This window comes from Rattus rattus, chromosome 17 (genome assembly GCF_011064425.1).
Source record: "Rattus rattus isolate New Zealand chromosome 17, Rrattus_CSIRO_v1, whole genome shotgun sequence".
Taxonomy (NCBI): domain Eukaryota; kingdom Metazoa; phylum Chordata; class Mammalia; order Rodentia; family Muridae; genus Rattus; species Rattus rattus.
The window spans coordinates 30,178,243-30,194,539 of NC_046170.1; the positions used below are offsets into that span (position 1 = coordinate 30,178,243).

The 16,297-nt window shown below is 47.2% G+C and overlaps 1 protein-coding gene across 1 annotated transcript in view; it reads left to right on the forward strand.

The window, feature by feature from the left end:
- Hydin (HYDIN axonemal central pair apparatus protein) overlaps positions 1 to 16,297 on the forward strand; it is a 351,132-nt gene that overhangs the window by 210,110 nt on the left and 124,725 nt on the right. The window contains exons 25-29 of the mRNA XM_032887538.1: positions 2,048 to 2,185; positions 2,940 to 3,012; positions 6,195 to 6,305; positions 6,529 to 6,738; positions 10,098 to 10,235. Coding sequence (XP_032743429.1) covers positions 2,048 to 2,185; positions 2,940 to 3,012; positions 6,195 to 6,305; positions 6,529 to 6,738; positions 10,098 to 10,235 — 670 coding nt within the window. The remainder of the gene's footprint in view (positions 1 to 2,047; positions 2,186 to 2,939; positions 3,013 to 6,194; positions 6,306 to 6,528; positions 6,739 to 10,097; positions 10,236 to 16,297) is intronic.

The following is a 16,297-nucleotide window of genomic DNA, read 5'->3' on the forward strand; positions in this document are numbered from 1 at the left end:
CTCAGAGCCTTTACTGGGCAGATAAATAGCATTGTATTTCCCCCTGTTGAGTTTTGAAGTGAATTAAGACCAGGGTTCCATTTGTAGTAATCATACAAATACATTCCCTTGAAATAAACCTACTAATGATAATATGGAAGCCGCCACCACGTAAGCAGAAAATGGCTTAAACTAATCTGAAAGCCAAGTGGCCTTCAATGTTGAACATGCAGAGGTCATATAATCCAGCAGTTCCCTACCCAGGAATTTGTCCAAAAAGAATGAGTGACTCCGTTTGCCGTTACGAGAATGAACACCTGAGCCAATCACAGAGCGAAAGGTTTATTTCGGCTCACAGCTGCACAGGTCTCGGTCCGTAAGCTGGTTTGTCTAGTTTCTTTTGGGCCTGTGACAAAGCAATAAATACCTCATGGTAGGAATATAAGGCAGAGTAAAACCACTTCCTCCGTTGTGAGCCAGAGAGCAGAGGGTGGGAGAAAGCAGCATTGTACTATGTCCTCTGATGCTATGTCCTCAGGGACCTAAAGGCCTTACCGCCCAGAACCTCCCCCTCCTGTGAACAGCACCAGGCTGCGGATCAAGCTGAATACAGAGCCTCTGGGGGGAACATACCAGATCCAAGTCAAATCGAGAATAAACACGTGTCCACACGAAGACCCACACACAAATGTTTGCAGCAACTTTATGAACAGGATCCCAAGGCTAGAAATAGCTTGGATGTCCATCAACAAGAAGATGCATCCGTTTCCTACTATGGAGAACTACTTGGTTGTTATGTAGAATACTGTCCCATGTAACAATACTAACGTTAAAAATGTCTATGTTGAACTAAAGAAGTCAGAACCCGCCAGTACCGACGTCCGGTTCCATTTCTTTGATGCTGTGGGTGGAACTTATCCACTGTGCCGTAAAGCACAAACCCACAAGGATGATACGTGGCTTCTAAGGGAAGATAGGAGCAGTCTGTCTACAAACATGGCGGTAGATGCCTGAGTATGCGCATCAAATGGTACGCTGATGGGTTAATTTGGGAAGTAACCGCACCTCGGTAAAATCACTTTGTTGGGTAATGCTGGGTAGGCAGAGATCGGAAGGTGGTAATGGGGCACCTGAGACTCAGAAAACACACGCTTAGCCTCAGCGGGAAGTGGATTCCATCCTGAAATGTGAATCGGAGGCTTTGAGGATCCAGGGAGGCTTTCCCTCTCCAGAGGGAAGAGAGGACCACACCAGGAACTTCTGCTGGGCCTGACTTCAAATGGGACCAGAATGATTAAATAAATGAACTGGGCTGAAACTAAGCTAGGGGGGAAGGAGGGGAAAAGTCTAGAGCAAAGTCACGTGTGCCCAGGAAGAAGAGGATTGAGGGTGAGCCTGCCACTTTGTACCTGACCTTGGCAACATCCAAAATCTTTCCTAATCTAGTGAGTGAAGCCTGAGCATGTGGCTTCAGTGCCAGCAGGTGCAGTCACCAAAACTCCCCTGACCCCCTCTGCTCAGAACTTGAGTGACAGCAAAGCTCGCCAATGGGGCCAGCGTTGGGATGTGTCAAGCCAGGTGCCGAGGACTGACTCAGCATTATACGAGACAGATCTTGTTTGCCCTTTTTTCTTTCTTCTTTCTTTTTTTCAGGATCCCAACAGGGAATGCTTTACATGCCCGACCCCAATCTCAGCTCTGCTTTCTGCTTCTCTGGGAGCAGATCCTATGTAGGGTTGGCCACGCAGTTCAGGCAAAGTACTATATCTGGTGCCCCATTAGAAACAAGTGAGGGAGCTCACGGCCAACCAGAAATGAGAAGGAAATGGGAAAGGGGAATCCCAGGAGTCTGTGTGTGCTCAGAGGGGAGTTCCTGGATCCAGGCTGAGATGGGTGATCCCTGAAAATCTGAGGGTCAAGACTGCTGGGATTTGAAGAATGCAAGTCCAGGGAAGGGCACAAGGTTGTCCTTCTAGATCTTTCCAGTGGAGGATACGAGAATAGCCTTAGAAAACCCGAGCCCAGGAGCCTACAATTTGTAATTTACAGTGCCTCTTTGTCCTGGTAGGTTTGCACCATGTATGAAGCCCTACAGCGCCTTCTTGTCCCAGATGGAGTCCATCCCAGCAACGTCAGTCACCGCCAGCTCTCTGGCGGCCCCACCGATGCCAGAGTACACTGAGATGGACTTCAGTGATTCTATCAAGTACGGAGGCCAAACCGTGTGGGCCCGGCCTAGCAGCATTCTCTCCTCTCCCTGAGCTTACACTCTCAACCTCCATCCCTCACCTGTCCGTTCCACCATACACTACCCAACAGTTAGGTGAAGGGATCCTATGCGTTCGGCCCACCACTGGGCCTAAGTTAAAGAGCTGAGGACCATCCATCCTTCCCCTCAATCCCTCACAGAGCAAAGCTCTGCAAACAGGGCGATAATCAAGGTAGAAAGCAGAAAATAGCATTATCCAGCCATCAAACACCATGTCCTCACAAAAAGATGCTCTGGGTAATTAAGAAACTCAGCTAGGTATGGTGGCAGATACCTGTCATGCCGGTACCCAGGAGCCTGAGGCAGGAGGATTATTTGAGGCCAGCCTGGGCTACATAGTGATACCTGGTCTCAAAAACAAGGTAAACATCATGACCTTGAACGTTGAGCACAGAGGACACATCCAAACCGTCTGAAGAAGTGCCCATGCTTCCCAGAATGCCTTATGGATTGGACAGGAACTTGGTGCCCCAGGAAAGGGTGGTCATTGGGAGGCCGAAGAGTGCCATGTCCCACTCTACACGTGTGAAGGCAGAGGACGGTTGAGCACTGGCAGCCGACCTCTTAGAGAAAGTGTCGCGTAGGCAATGCTCTCCTTATTGTGGGGCATGGCAGAGAGGAAGAGAAAAGCGGGGGTTGTGCTGGGCTGGTGATGTCAGCTGCCAATCCAGTGATCCTCTTGTCTCCCCAGGACCATCCTTATGGACGACGAAGCTGGACCTGAAGAAACCAAAAAGCCCATGACGTCCGCTATGGTCTCAGAAGTAAGATTCCTTTGCTCCTGGGCAGGGTTAGCAAGGGAAAGCTCCTCCTCAAAGCAGAGGAGCCAGGAGCAGAGAACCAAGTGCAGCACTGGGAGGGAGCTGGAGCGAGGCCGGGGGTGGGGTGGGGGATGTTGTCCAGGTCGCTTCTCCTCAGAGTGAGCATCTCAGGGAGAGGTCAGGATACCTCAGGACACAGATTTCCAAAAAGTGAAAACCTGGTGATCTCTAGGCCTGGGTAGCCATGTACTCTTCCCACTTTCAACATAAGGCAGAAGAATCTTCCTCAGGAATAATGCAGTATATGCCAAGGTGAGGTCACAGCCCTGGGCTAGGGAAATGGTTCAGTGGCTGTTACTCAAGAGTACACGAGTTCAGACCTCCAGCAGGACGTTCTCTGGGTCACTCATCAGTAGGCACAGCACTGGTGGCCTATGCATGGAGATAGGTAGAACCCTACAGTCTAACTGACTTGCTGAATTCCAGGGTCAGTGAGAAACTCCACCGCTAAAAGATAAGGTAGAGAGTGGTCAAGATGTGAACATTTAGCCTCCACATACATGTATACACATGTGCACAGGCACCTTCTCTCACATGTGTACACAATACATATGTGCACACACATACACACTCCAATACACACAAACACCCACAGTCCTCCACACACACACTCACACAGTATGCTTACCCTTAAATACTTCCTCTAGAATGGTAGACTGAGAAAACCCACTGGAACACAGAGTTCTCCACTAGAAATATATTTTTTTCTTACACCTTAGAAATAACAACAAAATAGAAAGGAAATTGAAAAAAATGCTAAATGAATTACTATATGTCCAAGCTAAGACTGAGTCGTGGCAAAAAAAAAAAAAAAAAAAAAAGGCATGAGCAGAGATTTTCATACATACAGGCAGGGGAGCAAGTTGGTGTCGCCTCTTCGACATGTAACTTGGCAGGTGCATTAATATTTAAAATGTGTTCCTCCTCTTCTAACTTATTCCCCAGCTATACCTCTGTGTTTGTATGAAGCTCTAAGTAGCCTTGCACACCACAGCTTTGTTTATGAGTATGAACATTTCTGAAACAACAATTCAGCCAACAGGAGATTAACCAAATTACATCCGCACAAGGCAGCGCTGTGGAATTCTATTCTAAAAAGCAAATAGGTTCTTTACTAGTTTGGCGGAATCTCTAAAGTATTAAGTAAAAAGTGCTAGGGAAAAAATGGGCACATAGTGTGCTGCCATTCCTGTCAAGGAAGAAGTATACAAAAACAATGACTAATAGTTACTCTTTAATATTGTGTGAGTATGTATATATATATATACATACACACACATATATACATATACATATATACTTACATGAATTTTGCCTGCATCTGCCAATGTGTGCCATGTGTATGCAGTGCCCACAGAGGCCAGAAGAGGGCATCTGATTCTCTAGGACTGGACAAACGGTAAGGAGCTGTGTAAGAACAGCCATTGCTCTTACTGAGCCATCGTCTCTCCAGCCCTAAACAGCTAGGCACTTACTGAGCACCTAATATACTTTCCACACTCGACTTTTTTCTCGTTGTCTCCGGTGTGGGAACCACTGTCCTTTCCCACTTCAGTGAGGGGATGCATGTGTCAAGCACTCCAGCTGGCAGACTCAGCAGTCTCTACGTCTTTCAATGGTGGGGTGGGGTGTGTGTGTGTGTGTGTGTGTGTGTGTGTGTGTGTGTGTGTGTGTGTGTGTGTTTGCTTATGCATAGAGTAGCTAATAAGCACAAGGGTCATGAAGGGCAGAGGTTTTCTTCTTCCTGTTCTGTTCACCATTTTGTCCCTAGTACCTGGAACTGGTCCACAGTATGTCTTCCGTAAGTGTTAGTCAGGAAAAGACTGGAGAGTCAGTTAAGAGCACTTCCTTCTCTCCCAGAGGTCATGCCCAGCACCCACACCGGGAGGTTCACAGCCACCTGTGACTCCAGCTGCAGAGCCCCTGGCATCGTCTTCCAGCCTCCGAGGATGCCTCCACTCACGTGCACTTACCCACTCCCAAATGCACACATGCGCACATAAAAACGTTTTAAAATAAATGGTCAAAAGTTCGTCAAAATAATCAGGTGGGATTTATCCAGAAAACAAACAGTGGTTCTTAAGAGACAACGGAAGCATGAGGAATATCGCTGCAAGTATTATTTCTAACTTATGCCCTTTTTAATAATTTTAACTCTGTATCATGAATATGTACCAACTACTTTTAATACTTTAAATGATGCTTATGGAGACTATTCTACCACATGAGGTGTACACAGGTGTATATGCACAGAACAGAGACGCATATACACACATGAGTACTACAAACTGAGTTGACTGTAATTTCTTTCCTTAGATCTTTCCCTACCTTTTCATTGCACACATTTGTCTTCTGAATATTCATCAATGTCTATCGTGAGAGATGCTTGTCATTGAACATTTGTGCAATACAGAAATATCAAAACAAAACTCCTTTGAACGCCACCATTCGTAAGAAAACACTACAGAAATCCTTAGCAGTCTCCCAGATAACAGTTTTGCACAGTCAAACCTCAGAATAAGTTTACACCCACTCGTGCCTTCAGAGCATGACTCACATGAGGCCTCTGTAACCTCACATGAATGAAATACACCTTTCCTATCAAAAACATGCTGTATGCATTACTTCTGGTCCACAAACACACATTGAGTCATCGTCTGTGGATAGAAATGTGCTTGCTTTCAGAACTCCCCTGTTAAAATGACCCCACCATAAATATCCATATATGGGCATTTTGAGCATTGTCCCAAGTGTCATTGTAAGGGGAAAAAGAAGTCCAGGTTTTAAAAACGTATTTTCAATTACATATTCTTGTGTTGGGGACAATATGCATATGAATGCAGTGTTCATAGTGGCCAGCAGAGGGAGCCAGATCCACCCGAGCTGGAGTTACAGGTTACAAGGGCCTCTGAGCCACTCAGCATGGGTGCTATGGACCAAACTGGGGTCCTTTGCAATAGCAGTACCTGCTCTTAGCCAGTGAGCTATCTCTTCATCCCCTACACGCTCCATTCTTACCGTCATAGTTGCTGTGTTTCCTTTTCTTACAAGGAAGGAGGAGTGTGCACATTAATGATGAGCTGGGGCGTGTGTTTGCGAGCTTTTCTTCCCTCTTTCATTTCCAGGCAATAAAATACAGCTCCGCGGGAACAGAAAGAAGCCAGAGCCAGCCGGACTACCCAGAATGCCTGTGGGTCTATGACCCGGATGAGATGCTTTCTATTGGGATAGAAGAAGTAAGTGATAGCCCCAAGGTCCTCAATCACCCAGCACCGTCGCCAACAAGCACCTTCTCCGTATTGGAAACTGACATCTACCTAGAGCGTTTCCACTGCCACCTTCATGCCCGCTCAAGACTCGAAAGTCAAGACTGAGTCTGCCCACTGACAAAGTTTAACTCACCCACTGCTGACCCGTCATCCTGACAGCTGTTCCCACGTGGGATGCCTTTCTCTGCAGGTCTTCGACATTTTGCCCCTCTACGGAGTTCTGCGGCCCTACAGCAGCCATCAAATATCGTTTACCTTCTACGGACACTGTGACATCGTCGCCCGGGCCAAAGCTCTGTGTGAAGTGGAAGGAGGGCCCACCTATGAAATAATCCTGAAGGGGGAGGCGTCCCTGGTCAACTACTCCTTTGACACGAAGGACATTAACTATGGATTGCAGGTAATGCAGACATCAGGTGGCGGTTTTCCAGGTGTGCCTTAAACATGGGCTGTGGTCCTCATACTCCCCAGCCCCTCATCTGTATTCAGCTTCCCTGCCCCTGTCCCCCTGTTTGCAGCCATTTCACTTGCTCTTCTTGACGCCTCCTCCAGGTAAGCATCAGAAGATGCTCACTTTCCAGTCCCATCTCCCTCGTTAGCCCCAGCTTCTCACACCCCTCGGTTCACAGGCTCAAAGGTTTCCTTGCCACCCTCTCCCACGCACCCCACACACCTGAAATGTACAGCATTTCCAAGTTTCCCACCTCAGTCCCACTCTGAACCCCTCCAGTCCCACCACAGCTCACACCTAAATTTTTGTTTCAATGGTTTTGGTTTTGATTTTTTTAAAGGCAGGGTCTCATGGGGTGCCGGTTTACCTCAAACCCACTGTTGTAGCCAGAGGATGACCTCAAATTCCCGATGCTCCCACCCACACCTCCCAAGAGCTAGGATTGCATGCATGCACAGTGACACCTGGCTGCCATGCCTGAATATCACAGCAGTCTGCCCGTACTGCAGTGCAGAAGGGACTCCGTGTCTGATTCAGTGGGACCTGCATTTGCCTGCAGTTTCAGTTTTCAAAAGCCAGCTCCCTGCCACATGATGTCAACACCTCTGGTCTACAGACACATGCCAAGCAAGGGATCACGTCACTACCAATCCACATAGCCGTCGTTGTCAGAGAAATTTTCCAAAAGTGTATCGTCATCCCATCATCATCCCGATCATCCCCATCATCATCCCCATCATCATCCCCATCATCCCCATCATCCCATCATCATTCCCCATCATCATCCCCATCATCATCCCCATCATCATCCCCATCATCATTCCCATCATCCTCATCATCCCCATCATCATCACCATCATCATCCCCATCATCATCCCCATCATCATTTCCATCATCATCCCCATCATCATCCCCATCATCCCCATCATCATCCCCATCATCCCCATCATCATCCCCATCATCCCCATCATCATTCCCATCATCATCCCCATCATCCTCATCATTCCCATCATCATCCCCATCATCCCCATCATCATCCCATCATCCCCATCCATCCCTCATCATCACCCCCATCATCATTCCCATCATCATCCCCATCATCCCCATCATCATTCCCATCATCACCCCCATCATCATCCCCCATCCCCATCATCCCCATCATCATCCCCATCATCCCCATCATTCCTGGGACAGTTCATCCCAGCAGCTCAGTCTTGAGAAAAAAGCACATTTTTTTTTTTTGCTTTGGGTTTTTTGTTTGTTTGTTATCCTGTCTGGATTCCTGCTGTTACCTTAGGAGCATCACCTCACATCTCCAAGCCTCAGCATCTCACCAGCGATGCTTTGCTCTGGTCATGGTAGACTGTCACCGTGAGTTCTCTTCTCTGTCACCAGTTAGGTCACTTAGCTGCTGGCTTGGGCTGGGCTTTTCTGCTCCCTCCATCCCTTCCTCCATGCAACTGCCCTACTGAGTCTGGCTCTTGCCACCCCTATGCCCCCATCTTCCACACAGATCTCCTACCTTGAGAGGCAGGGTGTGGTGCAGACATTTCATTTGGAACCCGCTCTGAAGACTCTGTTCTCTATACGCTGATCAGCTGTGGGTCTCTGTGCCATTGCCATCTACTACAAAAAAAAAAAAAAAAGCTTTGCTCACAAGGGTTGGAGATGCACTAATGTGTATTAAGTTATTAGGAGTCATTTTAATAGTATGCCATTTTATCAGAACAATTAGTGTGGTACTAGGCTTCCCCCTGGGGACCATGACTTATATAACCACAGGCTCTTGACCTCGGTGGCAGGTGTACATGCCATCTTATGGGATGGGCCATATAGCCAATCAAGAGGTAGCTTGTTATGCCCTTAACATTTATGTCCCTGCTGTACCAGGCAGGTCCTTGTAGTTCACAGGGTTCGTAGCCGGATGAGGCTGATGGTGACTTTTCTCCCCAGTAGCTCTCACAGCACCTTCCAGCAGTGTGAAAGCTAGGCTAGCCAGCAGGGATGCAACTCCCAGTAGAGCACCAGCTAGATCTCTTCACGGTCCATAACTTGACCATGTGGTACCTTAGACTACAGGTCTTACGGTCAAGTTCTGGGAGGTGACCTATAATATTGGCAACGGCCTGTGATATTTAGGAAGTCAGTGGGATCCCCATTGTTCAGCCCTCCTTTTTATGATTTCGTTTTGGGTTTGGAGCTTTTTGAGATGGGGTCTCTCTGTATAACCCTGAAACTCATCATGTAGGCCAGGCTAGCCTCAAACTCAGAGAGACCTACCTGCCCTGCTGCTTGATTGCTGGGATTAAAGGAACGTACCACCACACCCAGCTGTTAAGCCTGTTTTTTTAACTGATGCTCCATACACAGACGTCGAGTCGCCCATAATCCCCCAGTGTAAGCCATCCATTTAGCTGTGGCCAAGTGGGTTTACCCACCGCCTCTCATGCACCGCAGCCCTCTCTACCTCCACACTTGTCGTGCACTGTGCTTCTCATGTCCCGCTCCGCCCCCATCCCAGACCTGTTCGTCCATCAGTCACAGCCCAGCTCCTTCCCAAAGCTTACCTCCCCCTGCCTTCACTTGGCACTTGGCACATCTCAGACACAACGCGCTTTCTGACTGGGGTAGGGGTAGCTCTCAGCCGGGTCTCTGTGTACTTCTCTCTGCTTAGACTGTGTGTTGTGTACTCAGAGACCGTACTTCCTGGTGATCTTTACCTCACTTGATCCCTGTTATGTAGCCATGCAGAAAGTAGAAATTATTGAAACCCGTGTGTACAGATATGCGTGTAGTCTGAAGACTGCCTCTGCAGTCAGAGTCACCCAACATGCTGTCTTCTCCTCCATGTTATCCAGATAGAATTCACTTTGCTTCTTCACCCTAAACGGACCTGATCCTATCCTACCTAAGACAACGAGTTTTGTCCTGGTTTGTTCTTGGAACCCCTGAAGTAGGCCTCAGTTTGGGGGCGTTAAGCCTACCATATGAGCGTATGAAGAACGCTAGCAAATCTTAACTGGCATGTTATACCTGTGCCTCCTGATATCATTGGAAAAATTAATTCTAGAACATTCTAAATTTAAATATTGTGCTTTTTTAATAGGATCAAATCAGAAGCAAATCTTCTTATTCTAGAAAATGTAGGTTCTCCAGGGAGTTACTTCCACAATGCTTGAATGTGGATTGACCAACATCTTATGGAGTGTAGGAGGACATTTATGGGGTGCATTGGCTGATCCCCTTGTCCAGGCTGAGAGCAGAATCTCACAGACAAGTCACAGTCCTTCCTCTCCTCCCCTCTCCAGCTGTTTGACCATATCACAGAACGTGAAATCACACTGAAAAACATCGGGAAAGTTGGCTTTGAGTTCAAAGTTCTGACTAATTACCGGTCTTCCCCAAGGAACCTTCTCCCTGGAATGCCACTTATCCTGCCTCTGTCGGTGAGTCAGAAGGGAGAGGGCTCACCCCAAACAGACGAGACACACCCATGGCAGGGGACATCACTGCGGGTACTACAAGTGGCACTCAGACATGGTGTAATCCCAGAGCGTTCAGGAGGATGACGCAGAAGGATCAGGGAAAACCTGGTCCTTGGCTACTTGGCAACTTTGATGTGAGCCTATGTTGGTAGATGGACTGATGGGTAGGTGGTTAGATCGATAGACAGATAGAGAGACTCAGGAATACCCGGCCATTAAACAAATATCTACCAAGTCCTCCAGTACCTATTTCCAGGTACAACAGGCATGTGATGAACCAGTTAGAAACATACAACTTAAGGGTGTTCCCCCATGATAGTAAGTTTAGTTTGAGCCATTTGCGCTGGTACACTTTGAAACCCCTAGGAAGTAGGACCTTACATTCAAGGCCACCCTGTGCTGTATAATGAGATACTGTCTCTAAAGTGGAAGAAGGGAGGGGGGCTCCCACTGGTACATCAAAGTTCCTTGTAGTTCCCTGGGGCTTTGCTCACACCGGCTATCTTTTTATTAGCATCTGTGAGATCGCCCGCAGCCAGCCAAGGCTCACTCTGGTTCTGGAAGCAAGAGGGGAAGTTGCTCCTGTTGATAGTATGTTGAGCTGGCACCTTTAAAAAACTTCTCCTTATGAGGACGACACATGCTTGTTAGAAAAAGTTAGAAAATAATAAAAGGGGATATAATTAATTTATAATTATTCATAACCTTTTTTTCAAGATTTCAAGACTTTTATTTGTGTTTATGCATGCGTGTGTGTACATGTATGTACCCAAGAAGGGCAGCATGGGGACATCGGATCCCTGGAACCTATGCCACAGTCAGTCGAGAGGAAGCTCACGCTGTAAGAGCATCGAGTGCTTTTACCCACTGTCCATCTCTGCAGCCCCCGTTCACCGTCTTATCATCCAGAGATGAGGGACGCTGCGCTCCCTGACATGCATGCCCTGTAGTCCTTGGCCTGTGCATCCAGACCTTAACTCTAAGCTACACCATCGCCATGTCTTTTAAACCCGAGCTAGTGTCTGGTAAACCAACTCCCCTTTGCTCTTCTTCCTGACTTGCCCTAACTGGTCTTCAGAACTTGCATCTATGTTTTCTTTTCCTAACTTCGTGAGCTGAGTGCTGACTTTTCTGTCTTACAGAATAGTGAAGACTGTAGCGTTGTTATTCAGTGAGCACACCCACGCCGATTAGCCTTACCTCGGTAAATTGCCTTGTGGTGGTAGCACGCACGCCTTTAGTCCCAGCAGTCAGAAGGGAGAGGGAGGTGGATCTCTGTGAGTTTTGAAGCCAGCCTGGTCTACAGAGCAAATTCCAGAATATCCAGGGCTACACAAAGAAACCCCATCTCAAAACAAACAACAACAACAAAAAACAACAAAACAACAACAATAAAAAAAAAATGCAGAACCCAGGCTGGAGAGATGGCTCAGAGGTTACGAGCACTGGTTGCTCTTGCAGAGGGGGCAGGTGAAGGGTCAGCATTTAGCTGTCCATAACTCCAGTCCCAGGGGATCTGATGCCCTGCTTTGGCCTCTGCAGGCTCCAGGCTCGTGGTGGACAGACATACACACAAAAGCAAGACACCGATCCACGGAAAGTAAAAAGTCTTTTAAAAATGTGGACACTGTGTTTATATGCAGAACTGCTATCCCAATTTCCACTATTTTCTAAGTTACCTAGACTTATACATTTCTTTTTCTTTACAGATTTACTATACTTTCGATATTTTTATTAGACTTATTGACTTGGGGTTGGGGGAGCACGGTGCACATGTGGAGGTGGGAGGACCACGTGCTCAGCCCTCTGCTACCCGTGGATCCAGGGGATCAGGCTCAGACCAGTGGGCTTGACAATGCTACCGGAAGAGTCAGAGTCATGAGGTCATGTGGCCCTCTCAGCTCCGACTCAGCACCTGAGCTGTTATATTTAGGATCTAAAAATCTATGACTTTTTAATACTAATAAATACATGTTTTCGGGATGACAGAGTACAGATCACCGTGAGTATCTATGAAACTAACGGGACAGACACAGCATTCAAATCGTTCTCATCCTGTGTTTGTTTGTTTACGTTTCATAAGGCATAAGTACACAGAAAGGGGCCGCACTACTCCTCCTTTGCTGCCCATAAATCCAGGAACATTCGCATTGTGGCCGGGAGATGGTTCAGTGGTCAGTGTAAGGACCGGAGACTCCCAGCCCCGTGAATGCTGGTGAGCGTGGCAGCCCACCTGTTGTCTCAGCACCAGGCAGGCAGAGACTAGAGAACCTCTGCAGTGAGCTCCCCAGTCTGGCTACCCCCAAATCACTCAGCTCTGGGTTCAAGGGAGAGACCCTGGCTCCAGGTAATGGAAGAAGACACCCCGTGCCAACCCCTGGCCTTTCACATGTGCACACATGTTCTCCCCCCACACATATGAGCATGCATCCACATATGTGTGCATAGCCCACACACATGCAGGATCAAAAATCTGCTGAGGAGGAGGGAGGTAAGTATGACCAAATACCTCATGTGACATTTGCAAAGAATTGGTTTTTAAAAATATATAAATAAGAAAACTTTGTGTTGCATACATGTGTGTTTCTGGATTGACACAAAAGATTTTACTTCCATTAAATGTTCTTCACAGACCACATTTTCCTGCTTTAAGTGATCTCTTTCTCGTCTTTAATGGCTTTTGCTTTGAATGCACTTCACGGTCTCAACATTAGCTTGTCTTTCCGCCAACCTTTCGTTATAGTCTATTTTTAGGTTGTCCTCTCACAGAGAGCGCCTTGTCGAATTTTACAAACTGAGATCTGTGGTATTGTTTCCTTCCTTGTGTTTTCTCTATAAAAGTTTGCTAAATGGTGTTTCTATCTTTTCCTAGCTACTTTGTTTTTCCGTCTTGTTCCTTAGCTCCCCTTTGACAGCATTCGGGCCTACAGAACTGCTGTGTCAGCCGAAGCAACTCTGTGGAGAAAATATCTATTAGGATCACTCTTTGATTAAATTGCTCTCATCTGATTATCATAAATACATGCTCCCACATTTACAAGATGAAATGTGGATAAGACTGTTGTCTGCATAAGCTGTAACACCAATGTAAAAAAAAAAAAAAAAAAACCAGAAACAAACCAAACGTCTCCCAAGGTGTTAAGACTGTGTATATTAAGATATTAAAATTGTGTGGCAGAATAAATACTACAGTTAAAAGGGACACAGTCGTTCTAGATATGCTAATACAGTGCTGATTCTAATACCCATTAGGTATAAAAGAAAATGAAGGAACACTGTGCTATATGCTGCTGTCTGCATCTTAAAATATAATCATAAGTGTGCATAAGCTGGACTTGGTCAACTCGTAAATATTAGCTAGAGCTTTTCTTGCCTCTTTGTTAGCACATGATAATTGGCTGATAAACCTCTCCCTTTATGCTATGCTCACCAGTGTGGGTGTAAGACCTGAGTATGTTTCTTCCCTTTCTGTCACCTGGGATGGTTTGTCAGCTAAAGCAACTGTTTTCTGAAAGGCCGGCCAAACTTGATCAAATACCGCATGTGCCTTCTCTAGGAAGACGCCTTGGACTCAGCCAGGAAGTCATTCCCACACTATGATTTATTATTTATTACCACCAAAGAACACACAGGAAACCAGCAAGGGGGTGAAGCAGGCGGAAGTTCAGGAGAAGCAAGCGAGGCCTGCCTGAGGGGACGCCCGCCAGGGAGCCCCAGAGGACACTAAGTCCCTGCCTTGGTTATTCCTTTCGTTTCTATGACAGAAATACATGACCAAAAAAATGAGATTCAAGAGGAGGGAGAAAGTGAGGGATGGAGGGAGGGAGGACAGCAGGCTGGAAGGAAAGCCTTTTTAAGAAGGAAAATAGTCTGTCGTGGTGTGGGACGGCCTCTGTTCCTCCTTGTTGCAGCAGTAGCCTGAGGCAGCTGGCAACACAGTATCCAAGGTCTACGCGTGTCAGAGAGATGACTGTCTGTTCTTAGCTTGTTCTTTCCTTTTTATTCTGTCCGGAACCTCAGCCTGTAAGGCGGAGCGGCCCACATTCAGGTTATCTAACCTCAGTTAAACCATTCTGAAAACACCTCCACAGAGAGTCTAAAGCCAGTCAGGCAGACATCATCGCAGCCTCCACCCCCGGTCTCCAAGCCCGACCTCCACCCCCAGTAATAAACTCTGACAGCCTGAGACAAGCAGGGGAAGACTCACTGGAGACTACTGGGAGATTTTATTAGAAGTTTGTCAGACAAATGCTTCAGCCTGTCACATAGCAAACTTCCCTCTGAAAGCAAGCAAGGAGTTAACATAAACTGTACGGTTTGCACAGGTGAGGCACGGTAAGGAAGTCCCATCAGGGAAGGGCAAGAACCTTCCAGAACTTTGGCTCCCAGATACTAACCAAGAGTCAGCCTTGCGAGAGGACTTCCTGTGGTCCAGGTTCTTGAAGCTGCTATGATGCTCCCCCCTTTTTAGCTCAGACTTCTCTTTATGTCTGAATGGGATTTTTCTCTGTATGTTTTTCTTTCCCTACATGCCAGCTATCCTATCACGAAGCCAAATTCTTATCATGAAGACAGATTTTTGCAGAATACAGAATTGCCCGTGCATATTTAGTGTATAACAAAATAAGGACATTTGCCCAGCGTGAGTCTCAGGACTGCATGAGAGCTGTTTTACTGGGAAAATACATGGCTAAGCGATGGAGATAGATGCCAAGGCTCCTCTCATCCCAGTCACTGAGCATGGGAATAATGGCTCTGCAGGGAAACAAGAGAGCATTATAGACTGCCCGACAGAGGAGTGAGGAGAAGGAAGGAGAAGGAAGATGAGGGTAAAGCTCACACACACACACACACACACACACACAGGCATGGCACGCCCTTTGTAGCTGCACTGGGCATTGTGGACACACATGGGGTGCGGCCAAGCATGGTGGTGCACACTTGTAATCCCAGCTCTGAGGACTGGAGACTGGCAGACCCCAGGGCTCCCTGACTAGCCGGCCCAGTCTACTTGATGAATTCCAGACCAATGAGAGACCATGCCTCAAAAACCAACATGCATGCTGCAAGAAATGACACCCATGGTTGTCCTCTTAGACACACACACACACACACACACACACACACACACACACACACACACACACACACACACACCCATACACACACACACACACACACACACACACACTCATACACACACACACACACTCACACACACACACACACACATACACACACTCACACACACACACACACACACACACACACACACACACACACTCACACACACACACACACACACACACACACATACACACACACACACACCCATACACACACACACAGAAAGAGAGAGAGAGAGAGAGAGAGAGAGAGAGAGAGAGAGAGAGAGAGAGAAAACGCTTCTGTAGCTAGAATGTGCCCAGCTGGACTTTCCCATGTGAGGCTCCACCCACCTTTGTAACTTATCATCAGTGATCTAATTTATAGCCATGCGACGCTCACACCCACTTTCCGACTGCTAACCTACTGGTTTATTCTCACCCCGTCCACAATCTTAACACTGCGGGAACTGTCTTACGTGAGCAAAATGAATCTGTGAGCCAAGTGTTGGACTCTAGAAGCACAGTAACTGTGAACTCTCATTGCTAAGCCTGGACCGCAGCTAATATATCTGTATGGATCCGTGGTTTGAAATGGATGAAGTCAATTCTATTAAAATGCCCCTGGACCATTTGCCTTCTCCCTAGCTTTATTTTAAAACAGCACAACTGGGGCCCGAGGGGTGGCTCGGGGGTTCAGAGAGCTGGCTGCTCTTCCAGAGGACCTAGTTTTGAGTGCCAGCATCCACGTGACAGCTCACGACCATCTGAAACTCCTGCCCCAAGGAATCCCATGCCCTCTTCTGGCCTCCACCAGCATGCATGTGGCACACGCACAATAATTTAAATGGTATAATTAGTTGTACTCCCCAGCAGCTGCTGTTTTTACCAGTATTTTGATTTTTAAGATCCATCCAT